This window comes from Ranitomeya imitator, chromosome 5 (genome assembly GCF_032444005.1).
Source record: "Ranitomeya imitator isolate aRanImi1 chromosome 5, aRanImi1.pri, whole genome shotgun sequence".
Classification (NCBI taxonomy): domain Eukaryota; kingdom Metazoa; phylum Chordata; class Amphibia; order Anura; family Dendrobatidae; genus Ranitomeya; species Ranitomeya imitator.
The window spans coordinates 659,778,855-659,805,016 of NC_091286.1; the positions used below are offsets into that span (position 1 = coordinate 659,778,855).

A 26,162-nucleotide genomic window follows, 5' to 3' on the forward strand; every position below is an offset into this window, starting at 1 on the left:
AACAAATGTAATGCTCCAGATTCTCAAGTAGCTGAAAAGAAGGTCGGGTTTATAGGTTCTCTAATCAGCCAAATTGTTTTCAGCTGTGCTAACATGCTTGCACAGGGGTTTTCAAGGGTATTCTAACCATCCATTAGCCTTCTTACACAGTTAGCAAGCACAAAGTACCATAAGAACACTGGAGTGATGGTTGTTGGAAATGAGCCTCTATACACCTATGAAGATATTGCATTACAAACCAGACGTCTGCAGCTAGAATAGTCATTTACCACAATAACAATGTATAGAGTGTATTTCTGAGTCATTTAATGATAGCTTCATTGGAAAAAACTGTGCTTTTCATTCAAAAATAAGGACATTTCTAAGTGACCCTAAACTTTTGAATGGTAGTTTATACATATTTATTAACAAAGAAAAAAAAATCTTGAAAATAAAGTGATCACAATGCCAAACATTCCTTGTGAAGACGTTACCATTCTCATCCACGTGGGAATAAAACCCTTATAAAGGGACAGAAATCCTTCTCCACGCACAGCTTGAATAAAGCAATCTGTAGAAGACTTGTACAATATCCCCCTGTAAAATATAGAGAGACCATACACAGTAGGACAGCGCCCGCACCCTACAAGGCTGGACAAAGCATAGAAAGGAAGGTATCATTTCACACAACAAAAAAAAAAATAGTTTCAGCCTAATGACTAGGACATGGGCACGATACTTTCCAGTCCTGTATGTGTCCCAGCAGATGGATGCAGACGTGAGGTCAGCAATGGATCTCTGTACCGGAAAAACTAAACTCTGAGCCCCATAAAGATATACTGTATTATAAGGTGGAGTCAAAATAAAAATGATGTACGCTCCAGCCGTTTACTCTAGAGTACTGCAGATCGAGAAATAAATCCCTTCTCAATCCAACAGGAATATCACGTCTTAACATCTAATCCACCCCGGACCACCAAGAATAATCAGACTTGATATCCATGGTGGGCCCCAGATGGTTTAGGAGTTTTGTTTTAATATCCCTCCACATCAATGGTAAGTTAGAAGTGAAGACTTAATACCCCCGATGATCTAGAATGGGTTTAGAAGTTGGGATCCAATATTCCTCTTGGCCTGATGGGGGTTAAAAATTAAAAAAAAAAAAAAAATCTCATTCACCCTACTCCAGCTGGGACATCCTATTTTAACTTCTAGCCCACCATACACCACCAGGGATATTCGATCTTAAGTTCTATCCCATACTAGATTAGGAGGAACATGAGCTCTTGCCCACTAGCCCACCCGTGATATTAGGTGATAAAAGGGTTTGTCCGGTTAAAACAAGTTATGACCTGATACGAATGGGTGATGTCATTTTAATTGGTGGGGGATCTGACCTGTGGAAATGAGAAATGGTTATCCCCGTTGAGAGAAGAGGCAACGCACGCGCGACCTGCACTGCAGTCACTCCCTGACCACACATGCAATATTATAAAACAGGGATAAAAATTCTCAGTGCTGCTGAACAGTGAGGGTCTCAGCAGTGGAGCACCCACCGATCACCAAGTTATCACCCTTCTTGTGGTTTACCAGATCAAAAACTTTAACATTTTATACCATCGTAGACTACATAAAATATTAGGTCTTAACCTCTAGCCCACCAGGAATATTATGGTAGGTGTTAACCTTGTAATGTAAAGGGCTAGCGGGCACCACAAAAATAGAAACAAGTAATGGTCAGGGATCAACAGAGCTATTCCCAAGTGAGAATCCAGCCGGTATAGACGGAGGGCATATTAGACAGCCAAATAGCCAAAGTGCTGTGTGCAGCCTGGGGGGCCGGTGCCCCCCGTGCATCGACACTAACAATGATGTAAATGATGATTGCCAAGCTGCAGGAAGGCAGGCGGTGCGTTCAATCCATGTGCTGCGTGTGGAGAGTCTGAAGCTCGGCGTCCTTGGTGAGCTTTGGCGCAGATGTTCACTAGGCCAATCGGAACACACATGAATTGATGACGTTGACGCATTAGAGCGCACGCGCCGGTTCACCCAGTAGCAAAATACAGCTGCGAGAACGGGCAGCGAATTGGACGTAGAGCGCATGCGCTATCGACGTAACCAGCACTAATGCGCGTGCGCTAGGTAACAATACATAGCGAAATTAAATAATGCGGATGCGCTCAGTACCAAAGATAGTGGTGGCTCATACAGAGGGAATGCATTGTGTGCAAGCGCTGGAACTCCACACCGAGAACAGGTAGGGACACATCAGAATCCATAGATTGGTGGCTTACCATACGTCAGTTATTTTCTCACATGATATCTTTTACATGATGGACATTAAACAATAAAAGGAAAAGGAATAACAAATACTTATAATTATTTTTAGGTTGCTGTTTAGAGAGCTGTGCTGACACCTGTAAACCTCTAGTAAAATAGTCATATCGTCAAATTAGGGAAGAGGAAGGAAAAGAGGAGTGAAAAAACGAAAACTGGCAGATTATTTATGTCAGATCTATTCAATCCTGATCCATCCAAGCGGCCATGTATCAGACGTCAGCATGGAGGAACTCATCCTGCCCGTAGAGAAGGAGTACGCGGATTCAGGATAAATACCGGTACATCAGAGGTGATGAGGCCATGGATTGAATTATATAGAGCATCCAAGGGATATGAGCAAAGATTAGATCAACGGAAAAGGTCTCCGAGAGGCGGGGATTTGGAGACATCTGATACATGGGCCGTTTGGATGGATCAGGATTGAATAGATCAGACATAAATAATCTGCCAGTTTTTGTTTTTCACTCCTCTTCTCCTTCCCCTTCCCTGATTTGACGATATGACTATTTGCTAGAGGTTTACAGGTGTCAGCACAGCTCTCTAAACAGCAACCTAAAAATAATGATAAGTATTTGTTATTCATTTTCCTTTTATTGTTTAACTAGCTGTTTCTAGCCAGCTAATGCTCGGCACACTCATTGCTATCTAATTAACGCTGCTGGTGATTAAACTAAAGTAAATAATGACAACATTCAATAGCGCTTACGCAGGTGGTAAATTGACTTAAAATGAAGTTAATAATAATAATCATTAAAAATCTGAATACTACATTTTATTCACAGAGTAAAATCAAAAACAAACTGGATTCAGTAAGATGTGCGTTTTTTTATTCATTCCAGCGAGCCTCGTGTGGTAATGTGTGGGGACGGAGCCTCGTGTGGTAATGTGTGGGGACGGAGCCTCGTGTGGTAATGTGTGGGGACGGAGCCTCGTGTGGTAATGTGTGGGGACGGAGCCTCGTGTGGTAATGTGTGGGGACGGAGCCTCGTGTGGTAATGTGTGGGGACGGAGCCTCGTGTGGTAATGTGTGAGGACTGAGCCTCGTGTGGTAATGTGGGGGAACGGAGCCTCGTGTGGTAATGTGTGGGGACGGAACCTCGTGTGGTAATGTGGTGGGGGGACGGGATTATCTGTGGTAATGTGGGGGCGGGATTATGTGTAATGATGTGGTGAGGGGGCGGGATTATGTGTGGTGATGTGGTGGGGGGCGGGATTATGTGTGGTAATGTGGTGGAGGGACGGGATTGTGTGTGGTAATGTGGTGGGGGCGGGATTATGTGTGGTGATGTGGTGCAGGGGCGAGAATATGTGTGGTGATGTGGTGGGGGCGGGATTATGTGTGGCAATGTGGTGGGGGCGGGAGTATCTGTGGTAATGTGGTGGGGGATCGGGATTGTGTGGTGCTGTGGTGGGGGGCGGGGTTATATGTGGTGGGGGCGGGATTATGTGTGGTGATGTGTTGGGGGGTGGAGCTACTGTGCAGGAGGCGGGATTAGCGTGTAATCACGATGCCTCATATATATATATATATATATATAGATGTCCATAAAGCAAAATATATCATGTGTGAAAATAACTGACATATGGTAAGCCAGCAATCTATGGATTCTCATGTGTCCCTACCTATTCTCGGTGTGGAGTTCCAGCGCTTGCACACAATGCATTCCCTCTGTATGAACTGCCACTCTCTCGGATACTGAGCGCATGCGCATTATTTCATTTCGCTATGTATTGAGTTACCTAGAGCAGAGGTCCCCAACTCCAGTCCTCAAGGCCCACCAACAAGTCATGTTTTCAGGATTTCCTTTGCATTGCACAGGTGATGCAATTATTACCTGGGCAAGACTAAGGAAATCCTGAAAACATGACCTGTTGGTGGGCCTTGAGGACTGGAGTTGGGGACCCCTGACCTAGAGCACGTGCATTAAAGCTGGTTATGTTGATGGCGCATGCGCTCGGCGTCCAATTTGCCGCCCGTTCTCAGCTGTATTTTGGTATTGGGTGATCCGGCGCGTCATCAATACGTGTGTGTGCGGATTTGGCCTAGTGTGCATCTGCGCAAAAGTGCACCAAGGACGCCGAACTTCAGACTCTCCACAGGCAGTACATGGACTGGGACGCACCGCCTGCCTTCCTGCAGCTGCTAAAATCATTTACATCATTGTTTGGGTATAAAGAGAGCGTGTACTGACCGTGTGAAGGAGAGAGTGGCTAATGAAATCAATTATTAACCGTACATAAGCTAGTTCAGATGTGGTGTGACAAGATGGCGTCTGCATCCTGGAACAACGACCCAGAAGGAATCCTTGGAATGTGAAAGTGGAGACATTAAATACCGTATATGGAGCAGACCTGACATGGACCGATCACAGACTGACATCATGGCTGCTCAGGAGTTGTGAGACGCCCTGTTACATGATCATGAAAATTCCGTTCTGTGCCAGCTCTGGCCGCGAGAAGAGCACGCATCTGATTTTGTATCCGATGTCCATCTTCTATGAATGCACACGGCTCATATTTATCAGGTCAGGGACAGGCAGATCTCACTTTAAGAGATCAGCCCAACAATCGCAGACATAACATCACCTCTGAGGAAGACCCTTGTTAGTGCCGATACGGGGGGCATCTGCCCCCCAGGCTGCACACAGCACTTTATCCCGAAATTGCTATTTGGCAATATGCCCTCTGTCTATACCGGCTGGATTTTCCCTTGGTGATAACTCTGTTATTTCCAGCAGGGCACTTTTTCCAGTTTTCTACTCTCTTTATCTACAGGGTGGGCTATTTATATGGATATACCTGGGTGGGCCATTTATAAAGTTGTGTCCAAAATGGCCAACTTCAAAATGGCCACCACGGTCACCACCCATCTGGAAAAGTTTTCCTCCTCCCATATACTAATGTGCCACAAACAGGAAGTTGATATCACCAACCAATCCCATCCCAGCTCTACCCTCACCCACTGTATCCTCACCCATCCCTTGTAAATTGTGAGCCCTCGCGGGCAGGGTCCTCTCTCCTCCTGTACCAGTTGTGACTTGTATTGTTCAAGATTATTGTACTTGTTTTATTATGTATACCCCTCCTCACATGTAAAGTGCCATGGAATAAATGGCGCTATAATAATAAATAATAATAATAATTTTATTTAGGTGTATCCATATAAATGGCCCACCCTGTATATTCTTTCACTGTATATAGAGGCCGCTATTTGCTCAGGTCTTTTTGTTCGCCGTTTTCGTATTTTAAGTATATTTATACTGTGGTGTATATTTGCTTTTTGCTGTATCCAATTAAATAAAATTGATCTTTTAAGGAGATCCCTATTTGTATGCATACTCTTTGCTCTTTCTTGGTTTTTAAATTAGGTGTTAACCTCTAACCAATGCTAGAGACCACCAGGGATGTTGGGTCTTAAAGGGTGGGTTTTCCATTTTCAACAAAGTGACCTCAAAATAGGATTAGGACTAAGCAGGTAAAGGAACTCACCGGCCCCGCTTGTCCCTCGGCTGGTTCATTATCCTGGTCTTTATGACATCAGCGGGGGTCCCTAAAGTAGCAGCTACCAGTCCTGAACATATGCTGTGCAAGAGAGGAGCGCGGATGTCAGACTTGAGGCCATATAGTAGATCATCATACAGACAAACAAATACTCACAAGTAAAGATCTCTAAAATAAAAGGTTTAATCTGTATATAAAAAAAAAAGTGAGGCCAATTAGCCAAAAAGTGCGATCAGAAGCAGAGATGAGAGAATACATGCACAGGACCCTGAACCAGTAGCCACATCAGTATTCCATAGTCACTGGACGGAAGCCCTGCGGACCACCTCCTACCCGCCGTCATCAGGGGCATTAACAGGCATAATATGATGTCATATGTGCATTACACTGCAACAATGTACAGGAGGAGGAGGTGAGCTGTGACATCCCCTATTGTGAATGGTGGATCCTATGTTATCTACTGTATATAGAGGTGTTATCAGTCATTGTACAGGAGGAGGAGGTGAGCTGTGACATCATCTATTGTGAATGGTGGATCCTGTGTTATCTACTGTATATAGAGGTGTTATCAGTCATTGTACAGGAGGAAGAGGTGAGGTGTGACATCGCTTATTGTGAATGGTGGATCCTGTGTTTTCTACTGTATATAGAGGTGTTATCAGTCATTGTACAGGAGGAGGAGGTGAGCTGTGACATCATCTATTGTGAATGGTGGATCCTGTGTTATCTACTGTATATAGCGGTATTATCAGTCATTGTACAGGAGGAGGTGGTGAGCTGTGATATCACCTATTGTGAATGGTGGATCCTGTGTTATGTACTGTATATAGAGGTGTTATCAGTCATTGTACAGGAGGAGGAGGTGAGCTGTAACATCCCCTATTGTGAATGGTGGATCCTGTGTTATCTACTGTATATAGAGGTGTTATCAGTCATTGTACAGGAGGAGGAGGTGAGCTGTGACATCATCTATTGTGAATGGTGGATCCTGTGTTATGTACTGTATATAGCGGTATTATCAGTCATTGTACAGGAGGAGGAGGTGAGCTGTGATATCACCTATTGTGAATGGTGGATCCTGTGTTATGTACTGTATATAGAGGTGTTATCAGTCATTGTACAGGAGGAGGAGGAGGAGGTGAGCTGTGATATCACCTATTGATATGAAACAAAGAAGTAAAGATAAAAAAGAAATTATGAAAACAGTCAACTTTAAAAAAAAAAAAAAAATACATTTAACATATGAAAGTGATGTAAGTAATAGGTTAGTTTCTGATCACACATCGCTTGTGAATTACAATTAGTACCTACTTGTATGTCCAAAATGAGGAAACGGCCAAAAAGTTTCTACACTTTGGAATTGACTGTTCCCTTGCTCAGCTCTTCCAAAGTGGGAGACCCAGAAAAGGATCCCGAACCAAGAAACGCTCACACCACACCCTGTGCCCCACTGGGCAGCCTCATCTTACCGGCTCAAACGCCCAATGTAAAATAAAAAAATACATAAAAACATTCACCTCCTGGGCCGATGCCCCTCCTGCAATGTCAGCGCTGTGATATGTATGTGACGTGACCACTGCAGCCAATCTGCGGATGCTGATGGACTGACACCTTCAATATTTTCCGTCAATGGGGACAACTGTTCTGCTGGATTACTGAAGGCTGCAGACGATCAGCGGCCGCCGATTGGTTGCAGCGCTCTGGTTGCAGCGCTCGAGTTCCCCGCCTGTAACATGACTTCACAGCGCCGCTGATTCTTGGTTGCTGCCGATAACATCAGGGACCCCCAGATGCACATAAATCCGGGACATTACCTAGAAATACTGTGACAGAAGCTGTTGTCCTGCAGGTTTGTGTTCCGAAGCAGAAAGTGTTTCACAGAATCATACGTGGTCAGATCTGAGGAAAGGAGAAAGTGGAATAAGAAGGAACTCTGGGCTGACTGCTAAGGAGACAACATTAGCCCTGAATGAGGAGCATGGACATGTCTGGCCGCCTATAGCCGTCACCACAGATGGCAGTCAATAGTTGGCTCACATGGCCTAGAAGACCACCGTTCATCTTATAGGCGGAGATCTGGGAGGTGGGATCTTTTATGTATCAGACATATATTCATGTCTTTGGTATAAGAGAAACATATAACGACCCTATAAGGTACAGATTGGGAATGAACTGAGTGCCAGCGACCATGCTTTACCACCAGGCTATTTGAACTCTTCTACACCACGGTCATCTGCGGGCAGGTGGGATACCCAGCTGTCCAACCCCTACCGATATAACATGCACCACCTATCTAATGGAGAACTAATAATGGCCCCCACCTATTATGTCTCACACAGTATCATCATTTACCTCCCATATTTACCAGCGCAGCTCTCTGAACATTTGGCACCCAGCCTGCCCACAAACCACGAATTCCTCCTTTCGACAAGATAGTCACAAACGCATGATAAACTCCCCGAACCCTGGAATGGATAAGAAAATGATCAGATTAATCTAACAATACCAGTATACCGATAAATATGACATTTAGTTATATTCTTGCACATAGGAGCAGTATTATAGTAGTTATATTCTTGTATATAGGAGCAGTATTATAGTAGTTATATTCTTGTACATATGGGCAGTATTATAGTAGTTATATTCTTGTACATAGGAGCAGTATTATAGTAGTTATATTCTTGTATATAGGAGCAGTATTATAGTAGTTATATTCTTGTATATAGGAGCAGTATTATAGTAGTTATATTCTTGGACATGGGGCAGTATTATAGTAGTTATATTCTTGTATATAGGAGCAGTATTATAGTAGTTCTATTCTTGCACATAGGAGCAGTATTATAGTAGTTATATTCTTGTATATAGGAGCAGTATTATAGTAGTTATATTCTTGTACATAGGAGCAGTATTATAGTAGTTATATTCTGGTATATAGGAGCAGTATTATAGTAGTTATATTCTTGGACATGGGGCAGTATTATAGTAGTTATATTCTTGTATATAGGAGCAGTATTATAGTAGTTCTATTCTTGCACATAGGAGCAGTATTATAGTAGTTATATTCTTGTATATAGGAGCAGTATTATAGTAGTTATATTCTTGTACATAGGGGCAGTATTATAGTAGTTATAATCTTGTACGTAAGGGGCAGTATTATAGTAGTTATATTCTTGTACATAGGAGCAGTATTATAGTAGTTATATTCTTGTACATAGGGGCAGTATTATAGTAGTTATATTCTTGTACATAGGAGCAGTATTATAGTAGTTATATTCTTGTACGTAAGGGGCAGTATTATAGTAGTTATATTCTTGTACATAGGGGCAGTATTATAGTAGTTATATTCTTGTACATAGGATCAGTATTATAGTAGTTATAATCTTGTACGTAAGGGGCAGTATTATAGTAGTTATATTCTTGTACATAGGAGCAGTATTATAGTGGTTATATTCTTGTACGTAAGGGGCAGTATTATAGTAGTTATATTCTTGTACATAGGAGCAGTATTATAGTAGTTATAATCTTGTACGTAAGGGGCAGTATTATAGTAGTTATATTCTTGTACATAGGAGCAGTATTATAGTAGTTATATTCTTGCACATAGGAGCAGTATTATAGTAGTTATATTCTTGTATATAGGAGCAGTATTATAGTAGTTATATTCTTGTACATAGGAGCAGTATTATAGTAGTTATATTCTTGTATATAGGAGCAGTATTATAGTAGTTATATTCTTGTACATAGGGACAGTATTATAGTAGTTATATTCTTGTACATAGGATCAGTATTATAGTAGTTATAATCTTGTACGTAAGGGGCAGTATTATAGTAGTTATATTCTTGTACATAGGAGCAGTATTATAGTAGTTATATTCTTGTACATAGTAGCAGTATTATAGTAGTTATATTCTTGTACATAGGAGCAGTATTATAGTAGTTATATTCTTGTATATAGGAGCAGTATTATAGTAGTTATATTCTTGTACATAGGAGCAGTATTATAGTAGTTATAATCTTGTACGTAAGGGGCAGTATTATAGTAGTAATATTCTTGTACATAGGGGCAGTATTCTAGCATTCCACAGAGGCAGACGATTTCCTTAGTATTGCTCTGGTGAAAGAACCTCTGGTAATTTATGATGCCTTGATAATAAATACGGTACTAAAGAAATCCTGGAAAGCTGCTCTGTTTGTGGACCTTGAAGTCTGGAGTTGATGATCACTGATATACAGAGCAGCGCTGTATATGGGTTTAAAATTGCATTGTTGTTCCAAGTATGAATCGAACTTGAACACTGAAGACATGTTTGAAAACATTACGATTTTTCAAATTTATATATATTTTTTCCAGCATAGATTGAGTATATCTACACACGTGATCAAGAGTATAATACTAGAGTCAGGGTACTTACATTAGTGGCACCACTCCAACGATGAAATTAAAAAAAAATGCTGGATCATAATTTTTATCTAGGCCATTTTCATTCGTTATTTTTTTTTCTCTTATTTTATTTTTCAGTTGAACCAATAATATAAACCAATGTCTGATTTTCATTAGTTGATTATCGGTAAATTTTGAGTACATTTCAGTGACCATTGAGGGTTTTTCTTACTTTACTAGAAGGGTGCCAATATTTTTGTCCATGTGTATATCCCAAGTTTTGGTCAGTATAAGTGAGCGGGAGAGCTGCGGTACTATTTACGACTATGTATGGAGCCACTTCCAATGAGCTGCGGCACCATCAACCAGAAGTCAGACCTCAACCACTCTGATTCTGATGACACACCATCAATGATAAGGTCCGGGGAAACTAATTTTCATACCAGTGACAATCGGCACTCACCTGGGTGGTTTTCCTTCGAGCCTCCTCTTTCCTTCCATCTGCATCTGGACCTTTACCAGGTCTGTTGGACTAGCAAAAAACTGTCCGATCGCTCCAGCGGCCATCCCCCCTATCACAGCCTTCCTAAAAATGGAAACCATTCGAGGGTGTAGAATAAATAGTGGTACATCTTATAAACCAGAAACTTTAATATTGCCCTTCCTAACTGCATGGTAACCTGTTACCAAAAAATTAAGCCCCAAGTACAGAGACGCTCAGCAGCATCAACAACGTTCTCTCCATAGTCTCTGCCTCCAGCGCAGATTATCTACCCTTGTGTCCATCAGGTTTAGATATTTTTGGCATCTGACTATTGTAACTCATCTCGCCAAGTAAACTAAGATATTGGCTTATGAGGGCGATCTTATCAGGTATAAAGCAAAGTCTAAGCGCAGACGCGGCCAAATTATTCTATCCTACTCAGCACTAAATCAATCTGCAGAGAAGCTAAACCCGGTCACTGTCCCTAGAAGTCCTCCCGACGGGCGAGCAGCGTGCCAGCCGTGACCATGACCGGCATACAGGTGTGACGGCAGAGTAAACCGTGTACAGAAGCATTCCTCTCATCCTGGCAGGTAGGACACCAAATAACTACTAAAGAACTTCCCACAGAAAAAAAATGTGCGCTCCACAGGACAGGCAAAACACCGGATTACGTACCGGTAATGCTCTTTTATAGAGCCACGACAGCACCCACTGAGACAGGGGATCCGCCCCTAGGAACAGGAAACCCTACGGAGAGATAAAAGGGGCGATCCCCCTCGCTCCCACAGTTTGGATTACAGAGATTGCGAGGAACCGCCCACCAGTTTTAGTAGGTAATTCTATATCATTTATTTTAACATAACTACGTATAGCTACCAGAATCCACCACCCTTAACAGTGCTCATATGTACACTAATATATGTAAATGGGAGGGAAGTGAAGGGGTGCTGTCGTGGCTCTATAAAAGAGCATTACCGGTACGTAATCCGGTGTTTTCTCTTCGCCACGACAGCACCCACTGAGAGACTTTCAGAGATAGTTATTTGGGGGGGATTATCGTATTAAGAACCGATCTACCGAAACACAAGTCAGTGGAGGCAGATAGATCTAATCTATAGTGACTATAGAAGGTAGAAGGAGAAGACCAGGTTGCGGCCTTACATATGAGTTCTATAGGAACCTCTGCTCGCTCTGCCCAGGATGATGCTATCGCCCGGGTGGAATGTGCCTTCACAGTCTCAGGTGGACTCTCCCCTTTAGACGAATAGGCCAGGTATATCGCCTCCCGAATCCATCGGGATAATGTGCCTTTTGTAACACCAGATCCTTTTCTTTGACCCTGGAAGGAAACAAAGAGCCCTGCTCTTCCTCCAGGCGCTAGTCCTATCCAGATAAGCTATTATAGCCCGTCTCACATCTAAAGTATGGTACTTCTCTTCCTCCTGGTTTGTAGGATTATTATAGAAAGAAGGAAGAAGGATTTCTTGAGACCTATGAAATTTTGTACACATTTTAGGAAGGTAGGAAGGGTCTGTCTTCAGGACAATTCTATCTGGAAAAATTGACATAAAGGGAGGATCTACTGATAGCGCCTGTATGTCACTTACCCTTCTTGCCAATACTAGCGCGACAAGAAGAGCTGTCTTAAGGGAAATATATTGAGCTGAGTCTAGAGGCTCAAACGGGTGACCTGTTAAGGCTTCCAGGACCAAATTAATATCCCAAGGAGGTAACTGGGGAATCTGAACTGGCTCTGATCTCTGGCAAGCGGAAATAAATCTGGCTATCCATCTATTACCCGCAACATTGTGACTATACAAGGCCCCTAGAGCAGAGACTTGTACTTTCAGAGTACTAACTGAAAGGCCTAGATCACGACCTTTCTGAAGAAACTCTAGAATAGTAGTAACGGGAATTTCACTAGATAACGCCGATGGACAGAAATTTTTTCCACACTGTCACATATATGGCAGTAGTGGATTTCTTTCTACTTGCCAATAAGGTATTAATTACATTATCAGAGAAGCCTCTTAGTTTTAACAGCTGCCTCTCAAATTCCAGGCTGTCAACCTTAGTCCCTTCACATGAGGGTGGTTTAAGGGCCCCTGGAAAAGAAGATCCTGATCCTCCGGGAGGATCCACGGATCCGAGATGGACATGGCTCTGAGCAGGGAAAACCATGGTCTTTTTGGCCAAAACGGGGCAATCAGGATTATATTTGCCCGGTCCTCCCTTATCTTCCTGATTACTGTTGGTAGAAGAATCAGAGGAGGAAAAGCGTATGCTTTCTGAAATGTCCAAGGAGTCTGAAGGGCATCGAGAATGTCGGGATTGTCGGCCCGGAACATTGAAGCAAATCTTTTTAATTGCCTGTTGTGTCTTGTGGCGAAGAGATCTATCTCGGGTATACCCCATATCATAGTTATCATTTTGAAAATCCGATGATTTAGGACCCACTCTCCTTGGTGGAGGGTATGACGACTGAGGAAGTCTGCTCTCGAGTTGTCCACTCCTCTGACATGCAGCGCTGACAGGGACAGAAGATGTTCTTCGGCTATAGTTAGAATGTCTTCGGTTATAGACATGAGTGTTCCTGATTTTGTTCCTCCTTGATGATTGATATAAGCGACTGATGTCATGTTGTCTGACAGAATTCTGGTATGTGTCCCGTGTAGCTGCGGAAGGAATTCACATAGAGCATGATAGATAGCTTTTAGCTCTCTTATATTAGAAGAGTCGTCTGACTCCGTGACTGACCATAATCCTTGGACTAGGTGGCCTTTTAAATGTGCTCCCCAGCCAGTAGGACTGGCATCCGTATATATTATATTTGAGGGTTTAACTACCCAGGGGACCCCACTAACCAAGTTTCTTGGTTTTAGCCACCAGTTCAGAGATTGGACTACTTCATTAGAAAGGGAAATCTTAACATCTAAACGACCATGTGATTTTTCTTCTTCATGTAAAATTGCATACTGTAGATGTCTCGAATGGAATTGGGCCCATGGAACCGCTGGGATACATGACGTGAAGGAGCCAAGAAGGGACATGCCTTCTCTCAAGGAAATTAGGGGTTTATCTATTACCGACTGAACCTTATTTTTAACCGTTACTTGTTTAGATTCCGGAAGGAAACATCTCTGGCTTGTAGAATCTAATATAATCCCCAGAAAAATTTGCCGAGTTGTTGGGAAAAGCCTAGATTTTTCCCAATTTATTATCCAACCCAATCCTTGCAGAGATGCTATTATATCACACAATCGTTGTTGACATTGTGAAGGAGAATTTCCTATTACCAAGATGTCGTCTAGGTATGGAATTATGAGGGTGTCTTTTAACCTTAGGTATGACATTACCTTCGCCATTAGTTTAGTGAACACTCTTGGAGCTATTGATAGTCCAAAAGGCATAGCTGTATACTGAAAGTGTCGGATACACCCATTCAATACAATCGCCACACGGAGATATTGTTGATGCTCTATATAAATAGGTAGATGGTAATACGCATCTTTAAGGTCAAGAACCGTCATAAAGCAATAGGGAAACAGGAGTTTAATGGTGGACCGGATAGACTCCATTTTAAAGGTTTGATTTTCTAAGTAGATGTTTAATTTTTTAAGGTTTATAATGGTTCTGAATGTTCCATCCGGTTTTGGAATCAAAAATAACGGGGAATAGAATCCCTTTCCCTCCTGAAGGAATGGAACCTCCACCAAGACTCCCTTGGATAGAAGATTCATTATCTCCTGCTCCAATGCCTCTTGTTGTAACTGAGACTTTAATGAAGTCAATAGAAATGAGTCCGGAGGGACTCGGGAAAATTTTAATCTTAACCCGGAGTTGATAAGGATATTTGCCCAAATATTAGATGTTATCGCCCGCCACTGGTTTGAGAAGGAGGACAATCTGCCTCCCACAGGTAGATCTGTCCTAACGGGGTTTGTCTTCAAACTTGAAAGGGCGCTTCCCAAAGAATGCACCTCTTTGTTTTGTGTCTCTTGTGGCCCAGCGATCTTGGTTCTTAAACTCCTTCCTTTTATTAAACGCGGGCTTTCGGAACGCTCTCCTATAGAATGGAAGGTAATTATTATTAGGGAAGCCCTTCTTTCTTTCTCCCGCTTTAGTTAAGATCTCGTCCAGTTTAGTACCAAACAGGTACTCACCCTGACATGGGAGGCCGCATAATTTGGATTTGGTTTGGGGATCACCCTTCCAGCCCTTAAGCCACAGGGCCCTACGTGCTGCATTCGTCAGTCCTGCCGACTTGGCTGCCAGGCGTATAGAATCGGCAGATGAGTCCGCCAGAAAGGCTGTGGCACCTCTAATTAGGGGTATAGAGGACAACAACTTCTCCCGAGAGAGACCTCCTTTCAGCCCTTCCTCCAAGTCACTCAGCCAGACAAGCATGGACCTCGCGGTGCATGTAGCTGAAACAGCCGGTTTAAAAGCCCCTGCAGAGGTCTCCCATGCTCTTTTTAGAAGCGAATCGGCTTTACGATCTAGAGGATCTTGCAATGAGCCTGAATCCTCTACAGGCAGTAAGGATCTTTTTGATGTAGACGCCACAGCTGCGTCTACTTTCGGGGCTTTAGACCATGTTGAGAATTCTTCGTCATTAAAGGGGTAACGCCTTTTTGAAGACGGTGGTAAACCCCTCTGCCCCTGGCTTTCCCACTCTTTTTTGATTAAATTCTTCAATGCCGTTATTACCGGAAAAAAGGGTCTTTTCTTTTCGGATAGACCAGCAAACATTATGTCTTGCTGTGTTCTAGGGACTTTAGAATCCTCTATGCCCATAGTGTTACAAACTGATCTCACCAGATTGTCAATGCTGTCTGTGGGGAAGCACGTATCCTGATCCTCATCTGAGGACACATCTTGCTGTGATATATCTGAGTTTGCATCCTCTAACTCAGAAGACTGGTCGGATATAGGGGAAACGTATCCTCTTTTTTCCTTAATACGTGGCTCTCTGTCAGAACTATGCAGGGCTCGTAATTCTTCCCTAATCATGACTCTTATGTCCTCTGATTTAACTGAGGCTTCCTCCCGTAACGTAGTATTAATACATGAATTGCATAGCCTCTTAGTGTAATTATCCGGAAGGGGCTGGAGACATAATGCACACTGCTTGTGTTTCGCTTTTTCCGTTCTTTTTACCTATATAGAGGGAGAGGGACAATAATCAGCCTAGTGGGGTAGATGCACACTCACCCAGAAGCTGTCTTGTCAAGGTACCGGCTGAGGAGGAGACTGAGATATAGGTGGTCGATCCAATTTCTTTCTAGACGATCCGCTCTTTTTAGAGCGGCTGCTGCTGGTATGGCTGCGTGGGGTGACAGCGGTAATCTCCACAGAAGGTACCGTAGGCTCCCTCGTAGAATCCATTTTGGACGCCGGGATGCAGCGCCGGCGTCCTTTTCACATGGGGGCCGCCATGTTCTTCCTGTCGAACCCGGAAGTGCTAACCACTTCCGGGTCGCGGCCATGCTGTATGCGCCTGCGCTGTCACCGGCTTCAGCGCAGGCGCCGTCTCACTCCTCCGGCCCCCCCGGGAGCTTACCAGCACTGGGCTCCACGCTGTACAGGCGTCCGCCGAGGACGGCGCGACGCTCCCACCGGCGCTCGCCCTGCAGACCGCCGGATGACATCTGCCGCGAACCAGCAACCGCCTGTCCCGGTCTCGCGGCGTCTGCCAGCAGAGGGGGGAAACTGAGCCAGTACCCCCGACGCTGCATCCAGCCTTGGAGCCCTTGCCATCCTCACAGGTAAACTGCGCAAGCGGCGTCCAGGCTGGGCATCCTCTTCGCTCCGTGGATTTTCCCGTAGGAACAGGAAACCAAACTGTGGGAGCGAGGGGGACCGCCCCTTTTGTCTCTCCATAGGGTTTCCTGTTCCTAGGGGCGGATCCCCTCTCTCAGTGGGTGCTGTCGTGGCAAAGAGAAAATATTAGTCATTGATAAAAGGTCCGAGTGCTGGGCACCCCGCTGATCACAGGAACGTGAACAGAGCAGCGAATGTGAGGCCACAGCTTCAATAACGTCAATGGGGTTACGGATGACCATGTAAGGACCCCTGTGCTGGAGGTAGTGAAAGTGGCATATGATATCTGCGCGTCCCCACACGCCAGTGTATGACATCCATTGCCAGTTGCCTTCCCCCCGTACACCAGTGTATAACATGCATTGCCTTCTTCCTCCCGGGCGTACGACATCAGGCCCCGTCGCCTTCTCTCTCCCCGGGCGTACGACATCCGACCCCATCGCCTTCTTTCTCCCCGGGCGTACAACCTCCGGCCCCGTCCCCTTCTTCCCCCCGGGCGTACAACATCCGGCCCCGTCGCCTTCTTTCCCCCCGGGCGTACGACATCCGGCCCCGTCACCTTCTTTCCCCCCGGGCGTACGACATCCGGCCCCGTCGCTTTCCTTCCCCCCGGGCGTACGACATCCGACCCCGTCGCCTTCTTTCCCCCCGGGCGTACGACATCCGGCTCCGTCGCCTTCTTTCCCCCCGGGCGTACGACATCCGGCCCAGTCACCTTCTTTCCTCCCGGGCGTACGACATCCGGCCCCGTCACCTTCTTTCCTCCCGGGCGTACGACATCCGGCCCCGTCACCTTCTTTCCCCCCGGGCGTACGACATCCGGCCCCGTCGCCTTCTTCCCCCCAGGCGTACGACATCCGGCCCCGTCGCCTTCCTTCCCCCCGGGCGTACGACATCCGGCCCAGTCACCTTCTTTCCTCCCGGGCGTACGACATCCGGCCCCGTCGCCTTCTTCCCCCCGGGCGTACGACATCCGGCCCCGTCGCCTTACTTCCCCCCGGGCGTACGACATCCGGCCCTGTCGCCTTCTTCCCCCCAGGCGTACGACATCCGACCCCATCGCCTTCTTCCCCCCGGGCGTACGACATCCGGCCCCGTCGCCTTCTTCCCCCCGGGCGTACGACATCCGGCCCCGTCGCCTTCTTCCCCCGGGTGTACGACATCCGGCCCCATCGCCTTCTCCCCCCCCGGGTGTACGACATCCGACCCCGTCGCCTTCCTTCCCCCCGGGCATACGACATCCGACCCCATAGCCTTCTTTCCCCCCCCGGGCGAACGACATCCGGCCACGTCACCTTTTCCCCCAGGAGTAAGGCATCCGGCCTCATCTCGCTGCACCGCTGTATAACAGCCGGCGTCAGGAGAAAGTTAGCCACTGACTGCATTGTGCCCGATGTAGAGTTTAGTGGAGGAAGGATAATACTATGATATTTTTCAGGGGTCAGCCTCGGCCCCTCAATACCAGTAATGTGAAACCTTAGCACTTAGAAGCTCCTATACACTGGCATGTAGAAGTTTGGGCACCCCTGGTCAAAAATCACTGTTATTGTGACCGGTTAAGCACTGTGGGTGTAATGCGAGGGACGCCACATACTCTATATGGACAAAATTATCATTGTTACCAGGACCTATTCCATCCAAAAAAAAGTCTCTTCTACCCCATTCTTCCCATGTCGTATACTAATGAGAGGAACACAGAGGCACAGAATAAGGTGAATATTCGCCCACCTACCACAGCGGGAAGGTGTCGCTCGTTCCTTTTCCAAGTGGAGAATCACGAAGCTGCTCGTAAACTACCATGCGGACTCCTGAGTACACTGCGATAGGGAAGAAAGATCATTGTACTGTAAAATACCAGAAAGCAAAACATTCCAAAAAAATGGGGGTAAATACAATGAATAAACATCCTTAGCCGATGCTGTGTGATGCGGTAAAGTCATGGACAGGATTAGTAAAGATTGGCCGCCACCACTGAGGAGCCAGGATGTGGACGTCGGTTTAGTGGCCACCGGGCACTGGGTCATGTAACGCTTCTCCCCTCGTGGGCTCTCATTGTCTCAGACCCCATTCCCCAATCACTATATGAATGTTTTACCAACGTGGCGATACACCGCAGGCGTCGCTCCCTGCCACAGCTTCAGCACGCCTTCCTCCTGTACGATACCGATGGCGGTGCGCACCATCCCTCTGTAGGGCGGCGCCGCCGCCGCACCTCCTTCTCCGAACCGTTTCACAGCCGCCTCTCCTTGGATCTGTAGTCGGGTTTTGGTGAGATCCAGAGGGAACGTGACTGAAGATAGAGATAGAAAATTGTATCAGGCAGCGACATCATCCGTGGGGTACAGCAGACATGTCCGGCACGTTTCCAGAATTAGCGCCCTCAATTCCAGTTCAGCACCAAATTGCTTAAAAGGGCCAACCGGGCTCAATCCTCCGCACCCCCTGCAATCCGGGCACTCAGGCCACTTTGCTTCTTTTTGATGTTGATGAAGACATCCTCTGTCCCTACAGAAGTGCCCACTGGTGGGAACTGAGCATGCGCTGGGATTCAGGGGACGCTCGGCACATGCGCTCAGGACAGATAATGCCACCGCGCTACCGAGGGCTGTGCAAAACACGCATGTGCCGAGCAACAGCTGTATGGTGACGGCACAGGACAGAGTGTCGTGGTCTGCTGCATGCGCTTTCCGCACTGTCCTCCCATCAGAGCTGTGGAGTCAGACTAGCAGCTAATGTTTTATCACCGTAACCCCCCTTCCCACCCTACACTTATAGCATGTGCCGGCCGATCCCATGTACACGCATGCCGCAGGTTTAAGATGTAACAATGTCGACATTCTGCTGCAATGGCCGGGTTCACCGCAATCAAGGATCGCTGGAGGAGTTTTCATTGGATCTTTTAATTAAAACTTCTCCAATTGCCGCTGCTCTATTGATTTTTTAACAGAATCTATAATTTTGTCTGTGCACCTACATTTCAAAGCTATGGCCCCTTAGTAATAAAGATGCAGCGCTTAAAAAAAAAAAATATAATATATATATATATATATATATATATATATATATATATATATATATATATATATATATATATATATATATATATATATATATATATATATATATATATATATATATAATTTTTTGAGCTACGATTAAAAAATGATTTTTTTTTTTTTTTTAAACTAGAATAAGTTTACATACACGTTACAAAAAAATAACTAGTATCTTGTATATAAAATTATATACAAGCTACAAACATAAAAAAAGGAAAAATAAAAATTATATATAATTCTTTACTTTTTACACCTTGTATATAAATTATTTTTATACAAATACTAAAGAATATTAAAAAAAAGTATACATTTAATACGATTACTAATTTTTTTTTTTTCTTTCATAACATGTACATAAATTTATATACAAGCTACAAACAAGAATTAAAGAATTTTAAAAAATGTCTAAAACAAATAACATATTTTATTCTTTATTTTTGTAATTATTTTAACTTCTATATAAATTTTATATACAAGTTACTAAACAATAATAGTAATATTATATTTTTTTTAATTTAGTATATGAATATTATTTTATTCTTTCGTGTTTAATGCCTTTTTTTTGGAACACGTACACATTATATGCACACACATATTAATCATCTTGTCTACACGCGAATATGAAACTTAATATGTATTTTTCTGTGCAAAAGCAGCAAAACATAAAAGAAAATAATAAAAATCCTTTATAAACTTGGTAGCACTGTAAAGGCTGTGTGCACACGTTGCGGTTTTTCCCGATAAAAACGCTATAAAACTGCATACAATAAGCATCCCATCATTTAGAATGAATTCCGCATGTTTTGTGCACATAATGCGTTTTTTTCCGCGAAAAAAACGCATCGCGGTAAAAAACGCAGCATGTTCATTAATTTTCCGGGGTTTTTTTTGCGGATTTACCACTCCAAAATGCATTGGGAAGTGTCCAGAAAAAAACGCGGCAAAAACGCATTCTTGCGGATTTCTTGCAGAAAATGTCCGGAATTCTCAGGAATTTTCTGCGAGAAATCCTGAACGTGTGCACATAGCCTAATAATCAGCAGTGGTACCACAAATACCAGCAATCCCTTGGGTTACAGGACATGCTGGGATCTGTAAGGACAGGACACCACTCCGTGTATATACCTAGCTCGGCCACACTGGCAGCACAGGCGGACAGGACGAACTTGCTGAGCTGGGGCCATGTGTCCGGCAGAGCTCGGTCCTCCGGTGCCATCCCCGGGCACAGCCTGCTGCAGAGACCCGAACTCCCCCTACCACCTGGGTCGTGACGTCACGCCGCCCGCAGAGGGTGCCGGGAAGTGTAGTTTGACAGCCTCTTATTGCACAGACTAGGAGCAGGGGCTGTCAATCAATAAACCCCGCCCAAGCGCCGAGCCCCCACTTCTGATTGGCTAACTTTCCATGGAAGCAGACGCTGATTGGTTGTGTCGCTCACCTGTCACTCAGCGGTGGACACGCCTTCTTCTCGGCTCCCTGTGATGCTGGTACCAATGCCAGGCAGGTGTCAGTAAGCTGCAGGATGCTGGAGGCAATTGATGGGCTGCACTCAGTGCTCGGGCTGCTGCTGGCCCTTCTGGTTGGACTTTTGGCTAGAAGTTATCTCTTCCGAACCAGACCGAGCCTCCCTGCACCTCCCTGTATCAGGGGCTGGATACCATGGCTGGGGGCTGCGCTAGAGATGGGAAAATGCCCCCTGGAATTTATAGAACAAGCAAGACAGAAGGTAAAAAACATTTTCTACTCTGTGCATTAGTCTACAACCCCTGCCTGCTGGGGAACTACAACTCCCAGTATGCCCCCAGTACCTGATGCTGTCTGGGCATGCTGGGGGTTGTAGTTTTCTTGTGGCTGAGGTCACCCAATGCATTTCTGTTCAGTGCAATCATTTACATCCCCTGTCTGCTGTGGAACTACAACTCCCAGCATTTCCCCTGTACCTGGAGCTGTCTGGGCATGCTGAGGGTTGTAGTTTTCTTGTGGCTGAGGTCACCCAATGCATTTCTGTTCAGTGCAATCATTTACATCCCCTGTCTGCTGTGGAACTACAACTCCCAGCATTTCCCCTGTACCTGGAGCTGTCTGGGCATGCTGGGGGTTGTAGTTTTCTTGTGGCTGAGGTCACTCAATGCATTTCTGTTCAGTGCAATCATTTACATCCCCTGTCTGCTGTGGAACTACAACTCCCAGCATTCCCCCTGTACCTGATGCTGTCTGGGCATGCTGGGGGTTGTAGTTTTCTTGTGGCTGAGGTCACCCAATGCATTTCTGTTCAGTGCAATCATTTACATCCCCTGTCTGCTGTGGAACTACAACTCCCAGCATTTCCCCTGTACCTGGAGCTGTCTGGGCATGCTGGGGGTTGTAGTTTCACAGCAGCTTAAGAGGCACAAAACACATTTCTACTCAGTGCAATAGTCTGCTGTGGAACTACAACTCCCAGTACCTGATGCTGTCTGGGCATGCTGGTGGTTGTAGTTTTCTTGAAGCTGAGGTCACCCAATGCATTTCTGTTCAGTGCAATCATTTACATCCCCTGTCAGCTGTGGAACTACAACTCCCAGCATTCCCCCTGTACCTGATGCTGTCTGGGCATGCTGGGAGTTGTAGTTTTCTTTGTGGCTGAGGTCACCCAATGCATTTCTGTTCAGTGCAATCATTTACATCCCCTGTCAGCTGTGGAACTACAACTCCCAGCATTCCCCCTGTACCTGATGCTGTCTGGGCATGCTGGGAGTTGTAGTTTTCTTTGTGGCTGAGGTCACCCAATGCATTTCTGTTCAGTGCAATCATTTACATCCCCTGTCAGCTGTGGAACTACAACTCCCAGCATTCCCCCTGTACCTGATGCTGTCTGGGCATGCTGGGAGTTGTAGTTTTCTTTGTGGCTGAGGTCACCCAATGCATTTCTGTTCAGTGCAATCATTTACATCCCCGGTCTGCTGCGGAACTATAACTCCCAGCATTTCCCCTGTACCTGGAGCTGTCTGGGCATGCTGCGGAACTACAACTCTCAGCATGTCCCAGTACCTGATGCTGTCTGGGCCTGCTGGGGGTTGTAATTTCACAGCAGCTGCATGGCGTAGACATGATACAATGTACAGGCTGTTTCAACTTCCAGCCTTGTCTTGGTTTTCAGGTTCCTCAGTTGAGTCGCTCGGGGGCGGAGCTTTATATCCTTGCAAAACCTGAGCTCCACCCACTTGTACTTTTTCCTGGGTGTTGTTTGTTGCCATTTTATGGTCATTTTCAAAACATTTTTTTATTTCCGCGAGTGTTTTTTTGTGTATTTTTTAATGTTGTTTCTGACATTTTATTTATTGCTTAATACATTTAATGTTTACAAAAGGCTTTTAAAAAAAAACACGGGGGTCTTGCCATTGGCTTGTATTGTAAAGTACAGAGCGTCTTCCTACCAGAAAATACCAGGTGAACGGTCGGGTCGCTCTCTTCAACCGCTTTGGCGTCTTTGGAAAAAAAAAACATCTGGAAAAGAAGCAGTGTGAACGTACCCTTAAAATGTCACATTTGGTATGGCAGCGTGCGTATGTGTCCAAATGAATAAAATATTTATCCCAAAGGTGGACAATGAAGCTGAGAAAGAAATCAAAATGGGGAGATTACTTTTTTTTTTTGCACCAAAAAAGTTGAATGAAAGAGATCAGAAAGTTGTCTGGACCCTAAAATGACACAAATCCCCCCTCCCCCTACAGTTCTTGCTGCAAAAATTAAGCCCTGATACCAATCTCTTAGTCAAAAAAAAAACAACGTTATGGCTCTCAGAATTTTTATTTTTAGATTTTTATTTATTTAGATTTTTTTATTACTAAATAATAATAATAATAAAATAATAAACTGTATTATCATAACCGCACTGCACCATAGAATTTGGCAGACAAGTATTTTTTACTGCAAAGTGAACATCATAAAAAAATAAATTAAACAAATGGAAAACAATGGCTTTTTTCTTGTTGGTGCTTCACCACTTTGGAATTTTTTTTTCCCATTTTTCAGTACATTTCATTGTAAAAAAAAATAAACTCTCATGGTTGGGTAGATAGTGTAGTGCAGCGGTAGCACCCTATGCAGTGATGAGGCAGTGACCCAGCAAAGTCCAAAAGCAAACGTCTCTTTAATGTCCAACTCACAGCAATACACAGTATGCGATATCCTCCGGATCGCAGCCGGGAACCATAGCCTCCAGATTGCAGTCAATAAACACGCCAGTCCACCTTCGAGACTGTTACCGTGGGCGACTGTACCGCTGTGTGTGCCAGGCCCTTCGGCTTCCTTGGCTGTTTGGCTCTGCTTGCCTGTGGTGCCTCACACAGGTGGAGCTCTGCGGAGTCTCTTGCTCTGCACTCCTGCAAACAGCAGACTGACACTAAGGCCGGGGTCACACTTACGAGTTCGATGCGAGAAACTCACGCATCAAGTCCTGGCTCTACCGCCGGCACTCTGGACTGGGGTCTGAATACTTTCCATACCCACTGTATGTATTGGTCACTTTATGCACTAGCACTTTTTAAGGATTAATTAAATGTATTGTTATCAAAGTATGGATAGAATCATGTAAATGTTGGACTCTATTGTACTTTATATTGGAACTGTTTTTGATTAATGATCATTAAATGATCCCTATATACAGTATACTCACCTGTGCGCTGACCTCACTGCTTGGAAAAGGTTCGCTACACTAAACCGAAATGTCGCCATCATGGGCTAAATGAAATAGCTGCTTATTCACAGACAGTGGTGGCTGCTTCCTTTTTTGTACTACTACATGCAAGGTTTGGTATAAGCCTGTGGAAGCTCTTATGCATCAGATTCTTTCCATGCTGAATGTGCTGCTCTATTTTTCTATTTCTTGTATTATCTATCTATCTACAACCTCTGGCAAAAATTATGGAATCACCGGCCTTCGATGATGTTCATTCAGTTGTTTAACCCCTTAGCGACAATTTGGTACTTAATGGAACGCTTCAACGGATCCCGCTGATTCTGAGATTGTTTTTTCGTGACATATTGTACTTCATGTTAGTGGTAACTAGTGTTGAGCGATACCTTCCGATATCGGAAAGTATCGGTATCGGATAGGATCGGCCGATATTCAAAAAATATCGGATATCGCCGATACCGATACCCGATCCCAATGCAAGTCAATGGGACCAAAATATCGGAATTAAAATAAACCCTTTCTTGCCTTGTAGGTTCATTCTACATGAAGGAAAACAGCTAAGAATAATGCCGGATGTATTTGGGGAGGTGGCGGAGACATTAAAGTCATAGAGGTTTATCCCAATCAAATAGAATAGCATGTTTTTTTTGTTTTTTTAAGACGTTCGGAGTGACAAAGATATTGACTATGTACATTTTTTTTTTTATTTTGTCAGATATTGATGTTTCACTATTCCATGCCCTTCCCCTTCTTTTTTTTCTTTTTTTTTTTTCTTTTCCCACACTTTCATCTTCATCATCATCAGCATCTTTGACATCAACTTCTTCTTCACCTTATTCATCTTCTTCTTCATCCTTTACCTTTTTTTTTTTTTTTTGATTACATTCTTCATATTCATTTTATTCAACTATTATTATTCTTCCTATTCTACATATTCTTTTTATTCCACTGTTATTATTCTTCCTATTCTACTTCTTCATCATATTCTCATTTGTGACAGGCATTCCCGTAGTTGTTATCTATAAAAGTTGGCAGATTACACCTTCCGTTCTGCCAGTCACAAAAGTTACATTTGTCCGCGTTCAGTTTGGCCTGCAGCATCAGGCTTTATCCAGGGGCACCACGAGGAGGAACGGACTCACCCCCATACACTGCTTAGTCTTCTTCTGCATATAATTTAGATAATATCTTTTGCTCTGATATTAAGTCTTATGCTTAATGTTCTTCTGCTCTTTGCTATGCAGCCTCTTGTTCTTCTGCTTCTCGGTCTTCCATGTCGTCGTCTCCAGGGTCGTCGTCTCCAGTGTCGTCATCTCCGCCGTCGTCGTCTCCGCCGTCGTCGTCTCCGCCGTCGTCATCGTCATCGGGGTGGTCTTCCGGGTCGTCGTCGTCGTCATCGGGGTGGTCTTCCGGGTCGTCGACTTTAGGGTCTTCAACTTGGAAAGTAGCAGAAGGTACAAGAAGGCTGAGAAAATGCCAAGAACCAGCTGATGGAACTGGAACTCGGATGGCTACCCGAAGGTTCAAGAGCCTATGGAACTACCGAGGACCAGCTGACGTTACTGGAACCCGGTTACTAAGCAGGAGGTACCCGTGCTAAAAAGCACTACCAAGGACCGCCTGACGTTGGCGGAACTCGGATACCCAGAAGGAGGCACCTAAGCCAAAGGCTCTGCCCGGAACCAGCTGACGGTACTGCAACCAGGATGGGGAGCAGAAGGTACAAGAGCAAAAGACACTGCCTAGAACCAGCTGACGGTACTGGAACCCGGATGGGTAGCCGAAGGTCCAAGAGCCAATGGAACTACCGAGGACCAGCTGACGTTACTGGAACCCGGTTACTAAGCAGGAGGTACCCGTGCCCGAAAGCACTACCAAGGACCACCTGACGTTGGTGGAACTTGGATACCCAGAAGG

At 44.7% G+C, this 26,162-nt stretch overlaps 2 protein-coding genes across 6 annotated transcripts in view; one reads left to right on the plus strand and one right to left on the minus strand.

Annotated features, from left to right (window-relative positions):
* Positions 1-20,851, minus strand: part of SLC25A27 (solute carrier family 25 member 27) — a 33,235-nt gene extending 12,384 nt beyond the window's left edge. The window contains exons 1-8 of one of the 2 annotated variants that reach the window (XM_069728204.1): positions 20,693-20,851; positions 18,611-18,801; positions 18,244-18,328; positions 10,665-10,787; positions 8,173-8,285; positions 7,635-7,719; positions 5,809-5,901; positions 474-576 (exon numbers count right to left, since the gene is read on the minus strand). In XM_069728204.1, the coding sequence (XP_069584305.1) occupies positions 474-576; positions 5,809-5,901; positions 7,635-7,719; positions 8,173-8,285; positions 10,665-10,787; positions 18,244-18,328; positions 18,611-18,801; positions 20,693-20,751 (852 nt within the window). In that variant the 5' untranslated portion in view covers positions 20,752-20,851. Of the gene's footprint in view, positions 1-473; positions 577-5,808; positions 5,902-7,634; positions 7,720-8,172; positions 8,286-10,664; positions 10,788-18,243; positions 18,329-18,606; positions 18,802-20,692 lie in introns of both variants that reach the window. The other variant, XM_069728202.1, reaches the window with a different exon arrangement.
* A 165-nt stretch (positions 20,852-21,016) lies between these two features.
* Positions 21,017-26,162, plus strand: part of CYP39A1 (cytochrome P450 family 39 subfamily A member 1) — a 148,047-nt gene continuing 142,901 nt past the window's right edge. For 2 of the 4 annotated variants that reach the window (XR_011312532.1, XR_011312533.1), the window contains exon 1: positions 21,017-21,293. Coding sequence is in view for 1 of the 4 variants with exons in the window: in XM_069728205.1 (XP_069584306.1) it covers positions 21,090-21,293 (204 nt within the window). In the remaining 3 variants the exon portion in view is untranslated. The remainder of the gene's footprint in view (positions 21,294-26,162) is intronic. The other 2 variants (XR_011312531.1, XM_069728205.1) reach the window with 1 other exon arrangement.